General features: G+C 37.6%; 3 protein-coding genes across 4 annotated transcripts in view; 1 reads left to right on the forward strand and 2 right to left on the reverse strand.

Moving 5' to 3' along the window:
- The window catches only part of LOC140952583 (type II inositol 1,4,5-trisphosphate 5-phosphatase-like), a 36968-nt gene extending 27990 nt beyond the window's left edge, over positions 1-8978 (reverse strand). Inside the window, exons 1-7 of one of the 2 annotated variants that reach the window (XM_073402021.1) lie at positions 8844-8978; positions 6962-7041; positions 5590-5690; positions 4327-4437; positions 4132-4227; positions 3278-3337; positions 1889-2135 (exon numbers count right to left, since the gene is read on the reverse strand). In XM_073402021.1, the coding sequence (XP_073258122.1) occupies positions 1889-2135; positions 3278-3337; positions 4132-4227; positions 4327-4437; positions 5590-5690; positions 6962-7041; positions 8844-8900 (752 nt within the window). In that variant the 5' untranslated portion in view covers positions 8901-8978. Of the gene's footprint in view, positions 1-1888; positions 2136-3277; positions 3338-4131; positions 4228-4326; positions 4438-5589; positions 5691-6961; positions 7042-8843 lie in introns of those variants that run through there. The other variant, XM_073402013.1, reaches the window with a different exon arrangement.
- A 156-nt stretch (positions 8979-9134) lies between these two features.
- LOC140930561 (uncharacterized) lies at positions 9135-11845 on the forward strand. The gene is made up of 2 exons (XM_073380284.1): positions 9135-10580; positions 10659-11845. The coding sequence occupies exons 1-2, from the start codon at positions 9135-9137 to the stop codon at positions 11529-11531; spliced, it is 2319 nt and encodes a 772-aa protein (XP_073236385.1). The 3' UTR covers positions 11532-11845.
- A 556-nt stretch (positions 11846-12401) lies between these two features.
- On the reverse strand, positions 12402-18497 carry LOC140952610 (WD repeat and coiled-coil-containing protein-like). Its single transcript, XM_073402044.1, has 6 exons — positions 17976-18497; positions 16327-16840; positions 14488-14992; positions 14019-14192; positions 13592-13726; positions 12402-12643 (listed from the first exon to the last, which is right to left on the reverse strand). Exons 1-6 carry the CDS (start codon positions 18485-18487, stop codon positions 12519-12521), a joined length of 1965 nt encoding a protein of 654 aa, XP_073258145.1. The 5' UTR covers positions 18488-18497; the 3' UTR covers positions 12402-12518.
- Positions 18498-19720: the final 1223 nt, after the last annotated feature.

Raw genomic sequence — 19720 nt, forward strand, 5'->3', positions numbered from 1 at the left:
CTAGTCATGAATGTAAACAAACATGAAGAATAAGCAATAGTGTTGAAATGACAGCATGTACACTGATGTCTGGTCAATTTGCAATGTCAAACAGTCAAAAATAATCTTATGCTGCTGTGATTATTGAACTTATGTGTGGTTATTAAACATCTGCTAAAACAAAAACCTTTTTCCCCTCACAATGTGCCTGGCCTAAAACAATAAATAACACCGACACTATAGATGTTCATACATCTTTTTTGAGCTCGATTATGTTTACTAAACTCATGTGATGTGGTCATTGAATTTTATGAATGAGATCTAAAATAATTATTCATTATCGATACATTTTGTTTGTTATTAATGCAGACTTAAACCCTGAGCGAGATAATATATTTGATGTGAAAAGATAAGAACAAGCTTAAACTTAAGGTCGTCAGTCATAAAAGAACAGTTTCATCGCCAAAAAAAAGACAACCAGACAATTTAGTAAATTTTTTATTTTGCAGAACGAACCAGAGCCCAAAAGATTTGGTTTGTATTAAATAAAAATACCAACCATTCAAATTACGTTCAAGCCAGTGTTAGTATAAAAACATTACAGAAAGCTTAAACAATTTAAAACTATTTAAACTTGAGCTATACTTTTAGCGGCCACAAATGTGTGCCACCATTTTGATCAACAAGAGCATAAGAGCACTTGGGGAATATTATGATTGTCAAAGGCAAGTTTACTCATACTTACATTTCCTGTTATACGTTCTTCTTATTCTTCCTATTCATCGCCAGTGAACTTTCTTGAAATACAAAGAAAATTTCTCTGTTCTTGCCCGCAAGAAGACGTAGCCACATGTGTATAGCTTTTCCAAATCGAATGTAGCGATCACCAAGCAAATCTTCGCGCATGCTCAGACGTTTGACCGCGGTGGACCCCGCTAACCTTTAAGGCACCAGTTCCCAAGCTCATCTATTTCTGGGGAAGCCTTTACATTTACTCTTAATAACGACCCAGGAATACCGACACCAATTAATGCGGACAACGTAGACTTATTTCTTGCCCAATCAACAGATTCTCATAGAAAGCCAACCTCGCTAATGCGGACATTTCTTTATCAAGTGTGTTGTACAACAGACCTTTCCTTTCTGAAGGTAAAAAAAAACCTTCAGTTGACAGCCCGTCGATGTTCCCAGCACTACAGTCACTGGATAGGATGATTTGTAGACATCAATTTCAGACTAATTCTAGCATCAAACGATTTATGTGGAGAACGGTTTTGAATAATTTATATAATCATAGATGAGCGATGTTTGAGTGTTTCCCTGGAATTAAGCCGCGGAACGACGGCTTTGTGAAGGTTAGAGAGGTTTAATTTGACGATACTGATGCCCTGTTTTATAACTCTAGTATTTTATTCAAATAAAACATGTTTTTTTTTACATTATTAACATGACCCGTTTCATACAGACACCCCATTAATGGAGTTTGACTGTAATATTAACCTTTCCTGTTTTCTTCATAAAGAATCATGTTCTAGCATGGAAGCAAGGTTTCAATGACTGTACAGGTGTAGGTGGAAAAAATTCAAAATGACATTCATACATTTCTGGCTTGTTCAAGCCAACTCAACACTTTACTTTAGCCAAGAAAGCTTCTAAACCTGTATGTAAATTTTCTGTCAAAAAAAGGACACCTCTAAATGATCCCAATTCCCAAAGTCTCTCTTCTTCCAATCCCTTGACGGAGCAAAAAAGGTGGGGGGCATAGAGGGGAGAAGAACCTGAACCTGATGTCTTTGAGTTTACATTATGCAACAAGTAAATTAACCAGTATTTGCAAGTCGGTTAGGTTATCTATTATATTTATTTAGTAATACATGTACCATTAGAAATCTATAAACCAGTGACCTACTTGAAGTTTTTTGTATGTGTGTATTCACTTTCCCTTGCAGCCAAATGAAGCTTTATAAACCCATCCCTAGTACCAAAGCTTGTAGGTACAATGGACCTCCTAGGCAAGGCTGGTGAGTTGCTGGCACTCTTATCTCCCTCATCTAATCCTGATAAGCTTGACGCTGATACAGATGGGTGTAATGTGGGTGATGGTGAAAACCCTGGCATTCCAAACACGTCCAAACCTGCATCATCAAGCTTGGATTCTGAAGCATGAAAACAATAATAATTATAATTATAATCAATGATCAGCACACCACTAATGTACATGTATACAGACAAATTACAAGAAAATAGTGCAATGAACCACTTGGTACCAAGGCAACACAAAAGAACATGAACTACAGTATTAACTTTTAGGTTCTAACCTCCTTTTTCTCCCAAAGTCTAAGTACATTATGGAGATGGACATGTGATCAATAATGTGAAAAGTTACTTTTAAATACAGGCTGTAATTTAATTTGAGACTAGATACAATGTATGCAAAACCCATAGAGGTGGGTGACCATCCAAAATGAAATGATTTTGATGTTCTTTTTTTAGAACAGTGCAAGACTCACAGGGGTGGAGAAGGGGTAGGTAGAGTGGGAATGGAATGAGAGGGAGGAAAACTCATATTTACCCAAACAGTTAAAAAAAAATTGCTTAGGGCTGTGGGATAAGATATGAAAACAACAAACAAACACATTCATGGTGTGTGGTGTTGGATCTACTTTAATAGGGGTCAAGAATAGCCTTATTCACACCCAGATTGCTCACCTTAAGAGTATACCGGGTAATTCTAACATTCCAACAAACAACCCTGTCTTTTTGGGTGTCTCCCTGCACCCCTGCCGGGGGGAAGCAGCACACAAATTCTTTCTCACAGAAGTGTACACCATACAGGGACTGTCTAAGTTGACTATGAAGTACATTTCTAAAGATTTTGTAATGTTACCACTGGTTTTTCCATGAAATGACATCTCAGGAACAAGTGGAGAAATTTGTTACTGATGATGTGTCACTACCCAGATCTCGGTAGTACAGTGTACTTCTGATTGCTTGTGCCATGAGAGAAATTTGCTTCAGCTAATCAGAAGCACTACCCAAATTTGGGAAGTGGCATAACCAGTGGTGGCCTCACAAAATACTGGCTATTTTGTCAGGCTAACATTTGTACCTCAGGGTTGTTGCTAAGATTTCAAGTTGCTGGGTAAATACAACAAGTAGGTGGGGAATCAAAACTCTAGGGGTTTCTTTTGGTTCTACTTTTCTTCTATTTTCCTTTGAAAATAGCTGGGGGTCGCATGCATAGCAGCCAGGGGAAATCCCCAGGCCCTGCATCATAATGACAGCCCTGTATACCTACCTGTAACTACTTCAGATCCACTTGAGCCTGCCTCATCAAGATGAATCCATGGCCAGCCATCTGTTTTAAAATAAACCAAACATATCATGGCAGTAATGTTATCAACATTTTCAAAAATACTAATGACAATAATCTGGTACTCTACTAAGTAAACATTTTCATGTGTCAATTACTTAAAACAGCATACAGTCATGTAAAGGTACTGAGCCTAACATTATTTCTTTACTTCCCATCAATTCTTTATTATACTTTATTACTTGTAACGTATTCATTGATTTTTAACATCATCCTAGATTCTTCTGATCAAAGTGATTAAGTGAAACAGAAACAAGTAAATAACAGTGTAAGACTATCTAAGTAACAAATTGTGTGAGTACAGTATTTGTTAAGAGTTTCAAGTACTCAAATAATTAGCATACTGCAAAAGGAAACACTTTAGTGCAAACGGATTCTAAAGAAATCAATTGACCAGGACTGTCACTAAGATTTACAGTTGCTGGGTATGATCAGTGCCTCTGGGGAATTTTATAGCTGGGAGGTTCTTTTGGCTTCCTATGAAAGTAACCGGTGATTATCCACTTTGTAACATCATGTGAAGAGAGTCTTTTTTATTACTGTTGGACTCAGAACCTACCAGGGCATTTGCCCCAGCAAGTCTTACAAACAGGATTACTGCAAAGCTAGGTTAGCACAATAAACCTCAGCTGTGTGGAATCTGTGAGTCGTTTAGTTTTCTTAATAGTTTCATGGTTCTCTCTGTCAACAGGGGTGATGACGCTACACTCATAGTAGCCAAGCAGATCCCTGCTTGGCCCTTAATGACAGCCCTGATTAAATCAAAGCATCATCCTCACCTGTGTTTAAAAAGCTCTTCCTGCCAATGTTCTGCTGATATTTCTCCAGCCATTTGAAATCAGGTACTCCAACTAAATGAGCCTTCTGTCGATAAACTATTTCAAAGAAAGAAAATGAACACATTAATGTTCGAAGTTACAGTTTACTCCTGTCGTGCAGCATAACATATTAGACTACTGAATGAATTTCCTTACATCCTATAGCTTTGTTCAGTTCAAGTAGGAAACTCCTTCCTTGTTCATCCTTCTTAACCTCAAAGACAAGTCTTGATTGATCATCAGTCAATAATTGAAATCTAATTAAATCTAAAAATTAAAAAAAAGCAGTGATAAAGGAAGTTATTTCTGAATACCTATATTAATTATTGTATTAAATGTAGTAACAATATAAAACTGGCAGTAATTTTACCCTAGGTTTTGCCACTAGCCTGCATGCATTTCTTTATGCCTGGCTGGTACAGTGTCTACATGCAGTAGCTCAATATAAAAATGGAAGAGTATCAATGCAAATCTATGACAATAACCACAAAAATTAATGCTAAATTCTTATTTTTAAAATAAAGGTCATGCATGTAGCGACTGTGTATTGGAAGGTCTTAAGTAACGTGCCCCCCTTTTGACTGAGTTGAAAGTCAAAAAGCTGTCTCCATGTCATAACAATAATATAATACAGTAGTTATTATTAGATCATACACCTTACCAGAAATTTCTTTTGAGACATTTTCTCCTCCTGTTTGATGGATGAGAGGAATATACAATAAAATAAAAAGTTAATTAATTTATTGCCTTGTAAATTTGCCAAAAAAATATTGTATTACATGTATTCTGATAGTACTTATCAGAGGGTAATACTGAAATGGATAAAAGAAGTTAAAAAGAATACCAAATCCTACTTGAGATAGTGATAGACGTATATTACATTTTAGTAAAATCCACCTAGTGGTCTATTATCAATGCTGAGTTCTGATTGGTTGAGCTACTACTAGGCTATAACGTTATAGCCCACTAGTAGCGAGAGTGCCGGCTTTTTAGCAGCAAAAAAGGATTAAAGTCTAGCTTTAACCAGCTAAAGTTGTTTTGTCTCGATATTTTTGACCAGCTAGTTGGATTTTACTAAAACAATTATTCCTCTCGCCCTCCTGGCCTCTGAGTCAATAGCGGCGGAATGGGCTATTGACTCAGAGCCCATTCGGTCTCGAGGAATAATTGCTAAAAACACTGATCAAAAAAGTTGACAGAGCTGTCACTAAGGGCCAGAAGTGACCAGCGAGTTCCCCTAGCCACCAAGACCATGACTCTTGGCTAAGTTCGATTCCCTTTCCACTCATTGCACATACCAGGCAAGTTAAAATTTTAACAACGACCCTGTTATTGGTGTCTTCAGAATCAGAATTAGTAATCAACCATGGGTTTGTAATTTGCTTTGGACGGTATTGTATCATAAAAACTGCACCGTACCAGAAACAGTTGCGTAAGAGAAGGGTCCACGGATTGCCAGAACATAAAGAATAAGGGGAGAAAGTTCTTGAAAATCACTTTGCCACTGAAAGATGATCAGTCTGTCAAAATAAAAAGAAAGTTAGTTAGAGAAACTTGTCTTCAGTGGACCCCGCTGATATATAAAATGAACACCCTGTATTACTGGACACATTAATGGTGTCAGACAGTCTCACACTTTTCTTCCCATCCATATTTTCTATACAACAAACCTAATACATGTACATGTGTATCTAGTGCTCACTTTTATTGAGTGGACTCCTTGCAGGCCAAGTCTCAAGGGTGTCTGTGCTGAATACACTGGATGGGTTTAACTGTGCTAATATTTTATACAAGTAGGGTGGAAAGGGATAATAGGACACAGGGCTGTCACGTAGGGGTGGGGGACAGGGCTTTTCCCAAGCTACTCTGATCATGACCCCTGCATACTTTTACAGGAAACAAAAGGCAAACAGAACCAAAGACCTTCCTAGATGTTCAATTGCTTGCCTAATCGCATAATTATATAGGTCGAAATTTAAAATTAAATTCAGGTTAAAATATTTTAACCTAGGTGTATTCTCCACATTTTCTTTATTGTCTCCTATCCCTAATCATTCATGAATTAGGGCTAACAGACAAAAAAATTGAGAATCAATCTAGGTTAAAAAATTTTACCCTAAATATAATTATTTTGACCTGTGACATACAAACCCAGCAACTTGAAATCATAGTGATGGTCACGAGGATGTTACAGAATGATGGTTGGTGATTGGGGATGTCTCTGGCATCCCATCAGAGCTTGAAAAATCTTGAATTACACCTTGCCTTCTGGAAAAGCTGTAATTCCATTTTGCTTTTGCCAGGGTCATTGAGTGCTTGTTTTAGTCTATGATTTAGTTAGAAGATGACTTGCCTGGTACTTAGCCTTTGAACAAACAAGTATGAAAACCTTTAAAGGGTCCGGGACCATAGAGCAAGACCTTTTTTGAGCCAACATGGGGAGGAGTGAAACTTGAAATCCTTTAAAACTTTTTTCTTGAAAATAAAATTAATAACCATAATAGGGCAGAGGAGAGTCCAATCTGGTGTGTAATCCACACAAGTTATTAAATATGAGTCAATTAATCATGAATTAACAATATAATAATAAAATAAGACAAAAAAAAAGATCTTCCAAGAAATTCTTTACAAGACAAAAAAAAGAGCCCATTGGATGATACCTGCAGTACAGCACACTGTCCAGTTACTTGAGCATGACGCATACTGTCCTGTTACATAATGTGCCATTAATGCTGAAATCAGGGCTACTGATAGCCAATCAGTTTAGATAATTTTGTTACATAATAATTACCCAGTTTCTGAGTCTCTTGACACAAGAGAAAGCAAACAGTCCACTTTGTTGTTGTCCTTTATCAGCACTCCTGTAGTACAGTATTCATTGTTAAGGAAATGTTATTTATCACACAGCATTATAAAAAAAATAATAATAAAGTTTTTGTGTAGCATTTGATTGGATTGGAATTGAGATTCCTGTAGTGTGTGTGCCTATGATGAAATACCACAGCAGCTGATTGGTATCACAGTGGACTGCTGAGGGAATAGCTTCTTACAATAACAATACTGTGCTTAAGATGAAGACCTAGCAACCATGAGTGAGGTTTAAATGTGTTTAACAGTGCCTAGATGATACTAACAGTACCACACAGCAAATTGACACCATCACCTATCAAAGACCAACAGCATGCAGTTGATACATCATAAATAAAAAAGTGGCCATTGTGAGAAAAAAAATAAAATGAGCCCTTACATATACCATTATACCATAATGAATAGAAAATGAGCGGTTTTCCTTCTTTTCTCAGAGCCATTTACCATTAGCAAAAAAGCAATATTACCCAAATTAATGGTACAAACTTTATTAAGGGAGGAGAGATTGTGGCACCCCTGTTTCTTGTCACCCCTCGTGTGTTCTCTTGATCTAATGTGACTCAAAGGAAAAAGAAGAGACTGCTCACAGTCTACATCAATGACACCTTTCATTATAGCAGTCTAATGATGTGTCTATTCAAACAAACCATGCATTTGTCTCAACAGCTGTGCATTTTGAAAAAGGGCAGCTACATGTTTTCAGCTACATGTTTTCAGAAAGAGGTAATCAAATATTCATAATATATTTGCAAAATCGTTAGGTAGAACCTGTAATTATTATAATTATTTCAATACATACATGAGAAAAACACATGTTTCTTGTCTGCTGCTTTAGATTAAAACTGTCAATTTAAATGTGGGTTAAGGGCAGGGGTTGACACCATGTCCATCCATACTGTATAATTTACAACAGTTATATACTAGGAAGAATTGACACAAACTCTAACTTGATAGTATTTTGTCAATACAGCTACAGTTTGTACATGGATATCCTAAAATTACGTGAAGTTATTGGAGCTGCAATAAATAGCACATGTATATCTCTGAATGAAGAAGCATTTCAACACTGATCATCAATAATAAATTGCCGAACCCTTCTGCTACTGGAATATTTAATTTGTTTTACACAAGCCTGTCATTGCACTATGGCATAATATAATTTTATACACTGTAACAAACAGAAATAGAAACCATCTAAAAGAAATGCGAATTGACATAGCTCACGAATCTCAAATGGTTTCCAAGAAAGAAGGAGTAAAGCCTGAATAAGCTGTTTTAGGAAAAGGTTAAATGTCCACAGTCGAATATTCGATCATTAAAGTTGTCAGTGACAAATGCATCGGGGTTAAAAAGCTTCACCTGCTAATGGCCATCTGGTCAAGTTTTGAAAATCCGGTCCAACAGATCAGACGAAGATAAGCTTACACGTAAGCTTAAGCGTAAATCTTTCAGAACTTTTGAACGCTTAACATGAGCTTAACCTGCTTATCTAGGGCTTAATATTTGCAGTTAAGCAGACTGTAAACTCAATAGCTTTTGACTGGATCGAGGCTTTATATTTAAATTTTCTGACGGAATAAAAGACTTCTAACGCACAAAGATCAGTGTCCGCAAGTTTAAGCTGCATTGAGTTATTGGCAGCTGCAGATTGCCCTGAACTAAAGAAGAAGAAATACCTTATTGGAGACCAGCTAACGTTACATCAACATGCATGAGTGACTAGTTAAATTGTCATCATAAAATGTGAGCACACCGGTTTCTAATAACAGTTACATTAACGCAAAATATGTCAGAACAAAGGATATCTTTAAACACTTCTCCTCCGATGCAAGTTCTTTCTGAACTCTTGCAGCGAGATCCATTGTAAGCCTCGAGATTCACAGCTGAAACGGAATCAACCCTTACCTCCACACCCGCCAATACTCATCCGCCATATTTGTTTTGCCAGAGCAACCGCAAGGAAACTGGAGCGACTGGAGCTAATAACCACAAATCTGTGCGGCACTTAAGTGCGGCACTTCTGCCTTCTGCATAGGCATGCGCCCACAGGCCACTATTTTTTGCTTTAGTTTTTTTGCTTATCTATCGTCTCACCAATGGCGGAAGTTGGCCTAGAGAGAAGCCCTCAACCTAGCCCTTTCCACATTGAAGCCATAATTCTGGCTAAAGAAGAATCCACGACGTCTGAAAAACGATTACATGCCAGATTTTTAAAAGATGTCAAAATTAAAGAGAGAGACTCGAAGCAACCGATGGTTGTAAGGCCGGTGTGGCCGTATGAATACTGGCGCACCAACAACACAGACAGCAGTACTTGGGATTTCAATCCACAGACTCAACGTAGCGTGCCTTTAAACGCCACCAGTGAAAGTCAGGCCTCACAAAAAGGAGACTGGGATCATTTTAGTTTGCTAGAGACCAAACAAAACGAATTAAACCCGGTAACATATGAAGCTAACACCGAGAAGGAATCCACGCCCGAGCACTCCTCAGAGGGAGTGAATGATTCCATCCAAAGAGCAATTAACCTGCTATCCGACCTGCAAGACTTAGTATCAGTAGCTTTTAAGATTTACAGTGAGGCAGGAGAAAAAGATTTAACTGTGAATGAAGGTAAAAACAGCTGTGAAAAGACACAGGTAACACTGGCCGAAGGAAATCCCGACATATCGAAACCGGAAGTTGTGGATGACCACCAACAAAGAGAAGCCAAAGGGAATGATCAGTTTCCAGGTATCACGCCAGATAACACTCTTAGTTTTAATTTAAATTCAAACAGCAACACATTCAAGAGTTCAGAAGAACAAAGAACTAACAGTCCAACAGAGGAATCAAACAGACAAAGCAAAGAAATCGTAGCCAAGGATCTTACTCTGAAGAACACTTCTTTCGCTGGGGAGTGTGAAGTTCCACTTGCAGCAGAAGAATCTGAGACGGAACAGAGTTCTGAAGGTGGAAATGCAAAGGAAGACCTTGATACACTTGACTGTATTAACAAGGACACTTGCATCAACGTAGAAGTGCGATCCAAAGAAACTCTAGTGGAAACAAAGATTGGTTTAAAGGGAAAAGGAGCAGATGACTCTAAAGAGAGGCAACCCACAATTGTTGAATCAGAGCAAGACACAGGGGACAGATATATGAATAAAACCCTTAAATGCAATAAAGAGATTAACACACCTGAGATACCTCATTTTAAACGTGAATTGCAACTTCCAGTTTCACAACATTCTGTATTACACAATTTTATCCAAAAATGTTTACCAAGAATCAGCATTGATGAGGCTATTAGTCAATACATCAGACATTTAGTAAGAAGTTTAATGGACAAGACCATCCTTGAACTGCAGGAAGCATGCCCTATATTCTCCAATTGCTACATCATAGAAACGGGAAGTATGGCAGAGGGTACCAAGATAGGCCACCCTGATGAGTTTGATGTCACTGTTGCCCTTCCTGTGCTGGCTGATCCACATATGGCAGAACTATTGTATATCAAACTTGGAGTACAAACACGGCTTCATGAACAAATGTCTGACAAGGTTCTTTCTTTCCTGAGCCAGTTTTCTTTTGTGGATACTTCCTATGGCAAATTGCTTACAAATGCTTTTCTCCTCCAGGTTTTCCGTGACACTTTAAGGAAACATTTACCAGTGGAATGGGAAATGTTACAGGAAAGTGACATGCACATGATGAGGGTATTTCTAAAGAATCAGACTTTAACCATTCATTTACAATGTACCTCTGGACCACATTCAGGTTTTACCCTGTCTATTGATGTATGTTTTGGGATTCCTCTTAACACCGAGCGACTTCAGACTGTCCTTGTTGGTGATGGTTTTCATGCAATTCATCTTTCCTACATTCAGAGTGAGTGTATGCGAATGAACACAGGAGTCATTGCAGTTATCAGTCGAAACCCTTTGGTTGGACAACGTCTCTTTTATGAAACAGAGCTGTGCAGATTTCACCGCAACAATTTGGCTGTAGACTGTTACAAACTTTCAAAACATGTAGCAAGTATGTTTCTGCCAAAAATCAAGAAAAACAATTGTAGTTTATGTGAGGACACCTTGATCCCTTCCTTTTACTTGAAAACTGCAGTAGTTTTTATGATGGATGTCTACACTGAGGAAAATGACTGGTCTGGCATTCAGCTTGGAAACAGACTGATAGAAATATTTGAAATTTTATACCATTGTTTCTTAAACCAATATTTAGCTTACTACAGCTATCCAAATAATGGTCTACAGCAAGAGAGAGCAATGAAATATAATCCAACAGATGGCAGCCTGAAGGTAGGGATTGGCTTGGATGGTGACAAACCTTGCGCTATCCCATGTTTGGAAGACCTTAATTTTGCATCGTCTCACAGAGACATAACCATTGCTGTTGAAAACTACTGGAGATACATGCACAGTGAAGAATGGACAGTCTGTGACCTGCTACACAAACTCACTGAGGTCCTCTATGTCTTCAAATTTACAGAATAACATTATTATACATGTACAAACATTACTTTGTGTTACTCCCTTTCTTTTCTGACCTATGGTGTCTCCTAAGTCAGTTTAAGACCTGCATGGAACCAGCAGGCTTCTTTAGCAAAGTAATCTTGTTCACAGGTTAGAACATTGCAGTTACAACATCCAACAAATATTAGATGTAGTTTCTATCAAATTATGGGTGATGGTTTAGGTGGAACCAATATTGGTGTATTAGGAAAATTAATCATAATGATTATCTGCCTTTTCATATCTGAATAAACACACTATGATTATTACTAACGTTTTACTGCGCTTTTCACAAACATGCGAATTCTGAAGTTCAAAATCCAACTGACGATTGCGTTTTTTGCTGCCGTCAATCATCTTAACAGACCTCTTAGGAAACAAAACTTAGCTTTAACGGGTTCAAAAGGTCAAGGTTTGTGATTTGTGATTGGTGGATATCAATCCGTTTTGTGTGTTTCTGTGTTTCCAGGTTCGTTGCTTGTGATCGTAATTATGATTGACGGCAGCGAAAAACGCAATTGTGAAGGCGGCTTTTGAACTTTAGAGTTCGCATGTTTGTGAAAAGCGCAGTAAGAGTCCATCAAAAAGTTCTCTAGCATTATGTTTATTTCTTCAAAATCAAATGTGCAATGCCGAAGGTAACAAGAACTCTAAACCTCTTTACTATGTTAAAACAAATAATTTGCAATTTGCAATTATTTTTAAACAGGATCAAAGTTAATAACAAGCCAACATGTCATAAGTCAGACAAGCCAAAGAGAAAAAAATTGATCATCAAGACTTGAGAAGAAATGGCAGTAGAGAGATTTTTCATTGGAAAACAAAAACAATAATCAAGAATAAATAGTGTTTATTAAATTTTTGCATACTACATGTATGTAAAAGTACATTATTTTTCACTCAAGACTTGACAAGAGAAGCAGAAATCTGAAATGTACAGAGCAATACAGCTGTTTGTCCTAAACAGTACTAAGATTGGCTTTTGCTGCTGTACTGATGTTTTGAATGTCCAGACATTTGAACGGTAGAGCCCTTTACAAATCTCATGGGGATAAAGCCACCCTCTCCAGATGAAACAATACAAGCGACATTACCTGCAACATGAAAAACACGTTTTAATCAAGAAACTGTTATTTAAACTATGCTCAAATGTAGCTTGGATCAAGCTGTCAGTAGTACATGTAGATCACCTACATGTGAAAAGGAATCCAAACTGTGAAGGGTTTAATTTGCTGATGTGAAGGTCTGGTGTAACTAAAGGCCATGTAACTCAAACTCCAGCCCTAGACACCTGAGGCTACGTAGCTGCATGTATGAGGGGGGTGAATAGGCAAATGGATCAGCAGATTTTGAAAATATTTTTGCCCGGATTTCGGATTCAAAGCAAGGTTTTAATGGATTTCTGCATCCTGCAATTGCAGCGGATTGCAGATTCATCCATTTTTGGGCCCAGATTTTGGACTGTGTGTGTAATAAAAGTAATTTTGCCCAGATTTCAGATTCAGACAAAATTTTAACAGCAGATTTGGTTAATAAATCATAACGAATCGGTGGATTTGCATACCCCTATTCACCACCCTCATGTATGTGCCACTGTGTATGGTATGGTTTTCAAGCAGCTTCATCTGGAATAGACAATAGTCAGCTTAGTCAGAAATCAGAAAGTTTGGGTCTAGAATAAGGTATCTTGTTCCACGGAACTGTTCAGTTGGTTGAAGATTTTTAGACTAGGGAAACTGGGAATAAAAAAATAATCAAATCTAAATTTACCCACAACTCATTTTAATAACAAAGAAAGCAACAACTTAAGAAGTTTCTGAAAAATAGCAGCTCTAGGAAAGGAAGGGATTTTGGGCACATCTCCACCTGAAAATTCCTTTATAGTCGCACCCACACTTGCACTTGACTCATCTTAAAATTCAATTCCTCTGGGCTAAGTCCTACTCTGTATTACAAAATGTAGAAAAATGGTAGATTATCCTCACGAGGTGGAAAAATGTTGGTACAAGATTGAAAATATCCCATTGCCCTCTTTCACTTACCAATAGATATCCGCACCAGAGAAGCATTAAAGGCTTGCTTGACAGTCTTAAGTTTTAGTCGCCCCTTGTCAAGAAGGAAATTCTCTTGCTCCACTGCCCCAGTTAGTTCATCTGTCCACATCACACAGACAAATTCTGGTGGGAAACACAACTAAGTACTGTAAATAAAGATGTCAGAGTTGACATAATCCTTTCATTTACATTGTAACTGGAGGGTACTAGTCTAAAAATGTTTTCACTTGCACAATGAATAATGTTGTTATCATTTGTTGCAAATTTTTGTGTGACTTATTGAAGTAAGAACACAGGCAAAAAGGAGCCAGACAGAACTGACACACAATGTAATAATGACTTGCAATAATTTTCTCTGAGAGAAAAGCATTTCCATTGAGTTCAAGAAGAGAGAACTAGAATAAAATATCTGTACCTGCAGCATCTGGTAATGGATACAAGGGGCACTTGTGTTTTTCATCCATATTATTTGATTTCATTTCAATAATTCTCTTTTCCAGTGCAGCAACATTTGCAGTTATCTCTGAAAGTGTACTCATCATAGTTGATCTTAACTCTTTAATTTGTTTCAAACAACTGCTGAGGTCTTCTGCAAAACAAAATAAAATTTGTAGGCAAAACTGTGACCTAGAGTTGTATGGGATTGTAGCCTTTTACAATACAATAAACACAGACAAGACTTACTCTTTGAAAAAGAAAGGCAGTAAATAATTTATTTAAAATGTACAGTAGCGTAAAAGAAAGAAAAGCATCTCCATTGAGAGGTCCAAATAACAAAACATTTTGGACAAAAAATATAATGCTCTCAAGGTGACATGCAAAACTACATGCAATTTTGAGATAAATCAAAAAGTCATAGTACATTGCGTGTATAACAGTCGTACCTTTAATAACATCTTTTGAGTTGTCACTGATTTCTCCATTACCATGAGAAGGTTTCAGTTCAGAGATCAAGGATGCATTCTCATTTTCCACCACTTTAATTAATCCGTTAAAAACACTTCCGTCAGGAAGCCTCAAAGATGGTGAATCTTCACTGGACTGATCATTGTTTTCTTGCTGATTAAAGGTTCCATCAGATTTCCTCACACTGTCCTTAGAAGGAACTGTAGTGAAACACTTTAGGGTAACATCATATTGGTCAGTATTCGTGGATGGCGGAAAAGCAGTCAGGTTAACTGGTTCTTTTGATTTCCCAAGTAAACAAAGAAAGCTTTGTCCATCTCCAGGAATTGTGCATATTCCTTTAGGTTTATAGTCAGGATCCAGTTCTATCACCTCCTTTTGAGCCTGAAACTCAGTTTTACCAGTCAGAGTGGATTTCTGAAGAGAATAGCAGTGAAGCTTGCTGCAGCAATGACTTCCTACAACAACAGATTTTGTCAGAGGCTGTATGAGAGAAAAGAAGAAAAAGCATTTTGTCATTATATGTGTACCTCCTCTTGCCTAACCCTTAAAGTCCCAATAATTATCCTCTTACAAATTCTCCAAACTGATCTTATACATTTCCATAAAAATTAAAAAATAAAAGTAACAAGAGGCAGAGGTAGCACATTTACATAGTGGTTCTTTGTCTACAAGATTCTTGGTGGAATTAGAATTTGAAAACGTTTGTTTTTTAGAAGAGGGGAGTCAACTAGGGGTGTAACGATTCGATGTGATTTCGAGTATTTCGATTCAATTATGTAAATGTTCCTTACTTCTCATAACATAATGTGGAAACAAAGAATCGTGAATCAAACCGAACGTTCATAATCGCAATTAATCGAGAATTCAATTAATCGTTACACCACTAGAGTCAACTCTCATAGCCTGATCACCAACTACAAGCTCAACCTACGTATGACATTGATGCCAGGATTTGAACTTCGGCCACATTTGTGGGAGGTGAATCCTCTCACCACTATGCCACCCTTGCTCCCCAAATGAGAAACTGATAAAAGATAAAGGCAAATTATGTCCCTTAGATGATCATTTTCTTAGTTCTGACAACCTTTTCTCTTGAATATGGAATGATAAAATTACAAGAAAATTGCTGTTGGTCACTCTTGGGAGTTACAAAGGTTAAGAGAGGTGGTCACACATGAAGGTACATGTATAGGCTAACTCGACCTCTAATTAATTTTTTAGTCTCTGACATATAGCAGCGGGCAAAAAAAGTTATATCTGATAGTCCAGGGCTAGTGGATTTTGCTAATGGGCTAGGCAACTCTGTTCTCAACTTATCTGACAGGGGGAATTCAAATTACAGACTGAACAGCTGTAAAGAGGCCCTGCCAGGGTAAATTCCGATAAGCGACACGGCCCAAAAAGTAGTGACAGGGCGCAAAATGAAATCACGACAAGAGACAACCTCCCTTGGCCAAATTGCAACAGTGACAGCAAAGCCGACAATAAGCGACAAGCATTAATAAACACCGACACGAGACGTTTTAAAATTCAGATGGGCGACATGGGACCCCCCCGCTGGCAGGGCCTCTGTCATCAATCTTGCTGGTCAGGAATAAATAATAATATACATATACTTTTTTTTTTTGGCGGGGGGGCCGGGGGGGTAGAGAGAGAGAGTTAGTTAAAATGACTCTTGGGCTAGTAAATGCTAACTCAGACAAGCTGTAAAACAGACCTTCATTGCACAATGAATAGACATGAGTATGGAGCAGGTAAAAGGCATTACAGTTCTAAATAGGAAAATAATAATTTATTTTATTTTAGATGCAAACCTGAAACAAGAGCAACTCAGGTGAAATAAGTCCTTGGATACTTGTTCTGCACATCTCATATGGCTTGGGACCCTCACAACAAATGGCAATAACTTGAGCCAAAGCTACTGGTTGTTCTAGCTCATGCTTTCTTGGCTTCAACTTTAACATAGAAGGTAGCTCATGATTTGTTTTTTGCACAAGAACTGGATGTTCAGCATCATCCAAGCTCTTATCGAAGGAGTCTGGTCCATTTTGATAACTTTGGCTTTCATTTTCAACCTCAAAAAAGTCTCTCTCAGTTTTATTAATACCACAAAGCTTGTCCAAAGGAAGTTCTGTAGCAACTATAAAAGATGAAGATTGCCATGTGACAATGCATTTTATCTTCCCTGTCAGCTCCAGACTATTCCACTGAACAAAGGAAAACTGTTTAGGTTCCCTTAATTCTGTCCACATAAAAATGCATAAACTTTCCTCTACTGCTACTGCAAGACTTCCGCCATCATTACTCCAAGAACAAGTCTGTAAAATTCTGAAATGAATTAACTTAAGTTAGGTTGTTTAGTTACATACATGTACCTGTAGTTCTGCTTCAAGTGTTGTCAACTTGATGTTACGAGCAATCGCAGTTTTACAAAATGTACCCACAGTATAGTAATGTGGAATTTTTTCAGTTTGAAAACTCTAAAGGCATAATAATAATAATGACAACAATAATAATATAAATAATAATAATAATAATACTAATAGAAGCTAAAAGACCAGATATTGTGGTTGTAAACAAACAGGACAGAAAGTGTGGCATTATTGATATAACTGTTTTAATCTTGGTGAATAGTGGCTTTAGGAATATTTACCTCGCTGCATTCTGCCGATATTCACCTTGATTTCTAAGAATAATTGTTAAATATAGCACTAATAAAATTAAGATCTTAGTACCCTATCCTTGTATAAAACAATACCAGATTCAGGGTGCAAAGAAAGTCATTTTTACAGCTTGCCAGTCGGGCAAGCTGAAGTTAGCATTTACTAGCCCAAACATCATTTCAACTAGCCCCCAAAATTTTTTGATGAGCAGCATAATTCTAATTTTATTGATTTCACACTTCTTCTGTAAGTTGAATTCCTCAAAATACTTCACTTGCCCATCAGACAAGTTAAGAACAGAATCCACTAGCCCGATAGCAAAATCCACTAGCCCCGGGCTTTCAGACACTACTTTCTTTGCACGCTGACCAGAATACACCTTTCCTATTTTTAAACATGTAAAGGAAGGAAGGAAAAAGAAGTTCTTTTTTCCTTTCTTCCTTTACAAAAAGTACTTTACCAACAGAGCTTTAGGGGTAAAAGTTAGTTCATAATCAAATGTAGAACATTTTGGGATTTTTTCACTCAGTTAAAGGGGAATTCTTACCGTCTAAATAAACAAACTTAGGATTATAGATCTTTACAATGTAAGTTTATGCAGCGGGAATTTGATCAATAAGATAAGATAAGATAAGATAATTTATTTAATGTCAGATACACAGGGGGTGGTCTCCCAATCCCCCGAGCCACGGGCTCATGATAAAAGTGTTTGACAATATAAAAGAAAAATTAATTAATTAATATCTCAATAGCAACTAATTAAATTAAAAAAATCAATAGTAATGTTGAATGTTAATCACCTGTCAGAAGTTTGGACTGGAGCCACAATACACTCTAGTTCTTCTGAAAAACATAAAAGCATTGCTGAAGTCTTGCACAGCACAGCTAAGATTGGATGATAGGGATGCCACTCGCAGCATTGAGGAACAGATACTGTAGGGTACTCTTTCACGACCTTGACCACAGTTTTCCCACGTTGCCTGAACAAAACAACGACCTTTTCTTTCAAAATAACTGAAATAAAACATCCATTGGATCCCCATGTAAATGCACTACACGAGACGCCAAACACAAAGCCGTCAAATTCTCCAACTAAAGATGGCTCTTGTGCTGAAGTAGTAGTACACGAAATTTCTTTTCCGTTAGATTGGAAATTCACAGGCAGTATCCATACGCTTTGTCCATCAGTCCAGACTAGCCTGTATTGCTGTGCATTTGGGTCCTTTTGTCCGTATATTTGAAGACTTTGATGTAAATAATTAACGTTCGATCTTAGAAAGTTGCAACTTCCAAGCTCCACCTTTGCCGCCATTTTGAACAACCCAGCGTCCTTTGCGGCAAAATTGATACCAGGCCCAAGGCAGTGATAAAAAGGTGTAAGGATGGGAAAGGTCTCAAACCCTGACCAACAGTCAATAAGTTTTGAAGCTGGAAGGGTGTCTTACGACCGTCATTCGCTTCGTTTTGCCAGCCTCCATGATCCACACTCTTTCAAAATTGACACCGGTCCAAACAGACACAGAAAGTGGTGGTCTGAAGTATGTGAAGTGAATGATGAGGTAAAAAACAAACAATGTAAAGCTTAGACAATTTGCCAAGGACCAGTCTCTTGCAGTTGGTGTGGAAGTGAAAGACTTTTCCAGAAGAGTACTATTGCGTAGTTCAGTCACAACGCACGAAACTGGATCCAGAAATGGTAATGGCCCGTGGTCAATGAGCACAGAGCCAATCGGCCGTGGGAAATTAAGTCCATATCATCTGTTCTTTCCCTTAATCTTCACGTAATTCCAGAGCCTAAATTTTGATTAGCACTAAGTCCCTGATTGACGCGATCGCCTGGATCCACCAACAAAATTGAAAAAAGAATCTTCAAAGATTTTAGTCTTCATCAGAGATCAGGAAGAGCGAACACGAAAGCAGGGAGGCGTATGCACATATTACGAGTGTGCAAGAAATATGGCTATACGGCTAGACTCTCTACATCACCTCTTCCACACTTTGATTATACCTATTTTTACTTATGGCATTTCAGTATGGGGTGTTGCTAGTTAGGATAAGTATCTTTTCAAAATTGACAAGTTTCAGAAAAGAACAGTTCGTATTGGTTTCCTTAAGGAGTTTTCACTCGTTTTAAGTCTTTTAGAGGCCTTAGATCATAACTTATGGAAGACTATAACTACTTTTACTGAAGGCCCTTTAGTAGATCTGCTCCCAATTTTTCAAAACAAGATCGCTAAGGAATCGTGGTCATTCCTATGTACTTCCTCAGACTAGGACCGAACGTTTTAAACGCTGTGTTATTAACAGATGCCTCTTCAATTTTATTGAATTGTTTATTGTAATCAAGAATGTTTGTTTTTTGGAACTAATAAAGAGCGTTACTTAAACGGAAGGAAACCCCTTTTCCCAGATCACGCGCTCATATTTTCGCGTGTGCCTTTAGCTTACTCGTCATCCCTGGTATCAGAGAGCCTGGAACAGGCTATATCTCAATCGGCTATCAAAATGACTTTTAAACAGTTTTAAATTAGAACCAGATTCTGTA

Source organism: Porites lutea, chromosome 1, assembly GCF_958299795.1.
Source record: "Porites lutea chromosome 1, jaPorLute2.1, whole genome shotgun sequence".
Lineage (NCBI taxonomy): Eukaryota > Metazoa > Cnidaria > Anthozoa > Scleractinia > Poritidae > Porites > Porites lutea.

Coding starts and splice junctions, on each gene's coding strand:
- LOC140930561 (XM_073380284.1), top strand. CDS start 9,135: ATGGCGGAAGTTGGCCTAGAGAGAAGCCCTCAACCTAGCCCTTTCCAC. Junction 10,581..10,658: donor ATGAACAAATGTCTGACAAG/GTTCTTTCTTTC, acceptor TTTCTCCTCCAG/GTTTTCCGTGACACTTTAAG.
- LOC140952610 (XM_073402044.1), bottom strand. CDS start 18,487: ATGGCGGCAAAGGTGGAGCTTGGAAGTTGCAACTTTCTAAGATCGAAC. Junction 13,727..14,018: donor TCCATTACCAGATGCTGCAG/GTACAGATATTT, acceptor GTTTCCCACCAG/AATTTGTCTGTGTGATGTGG. Junction 12,644..13,591: donor TCTGGTGCGGATATCTATTG/GTAAGTGAAAGA, acceptor TTCATGTTGCAG/GTAATGTCGCTTGTATTGTT.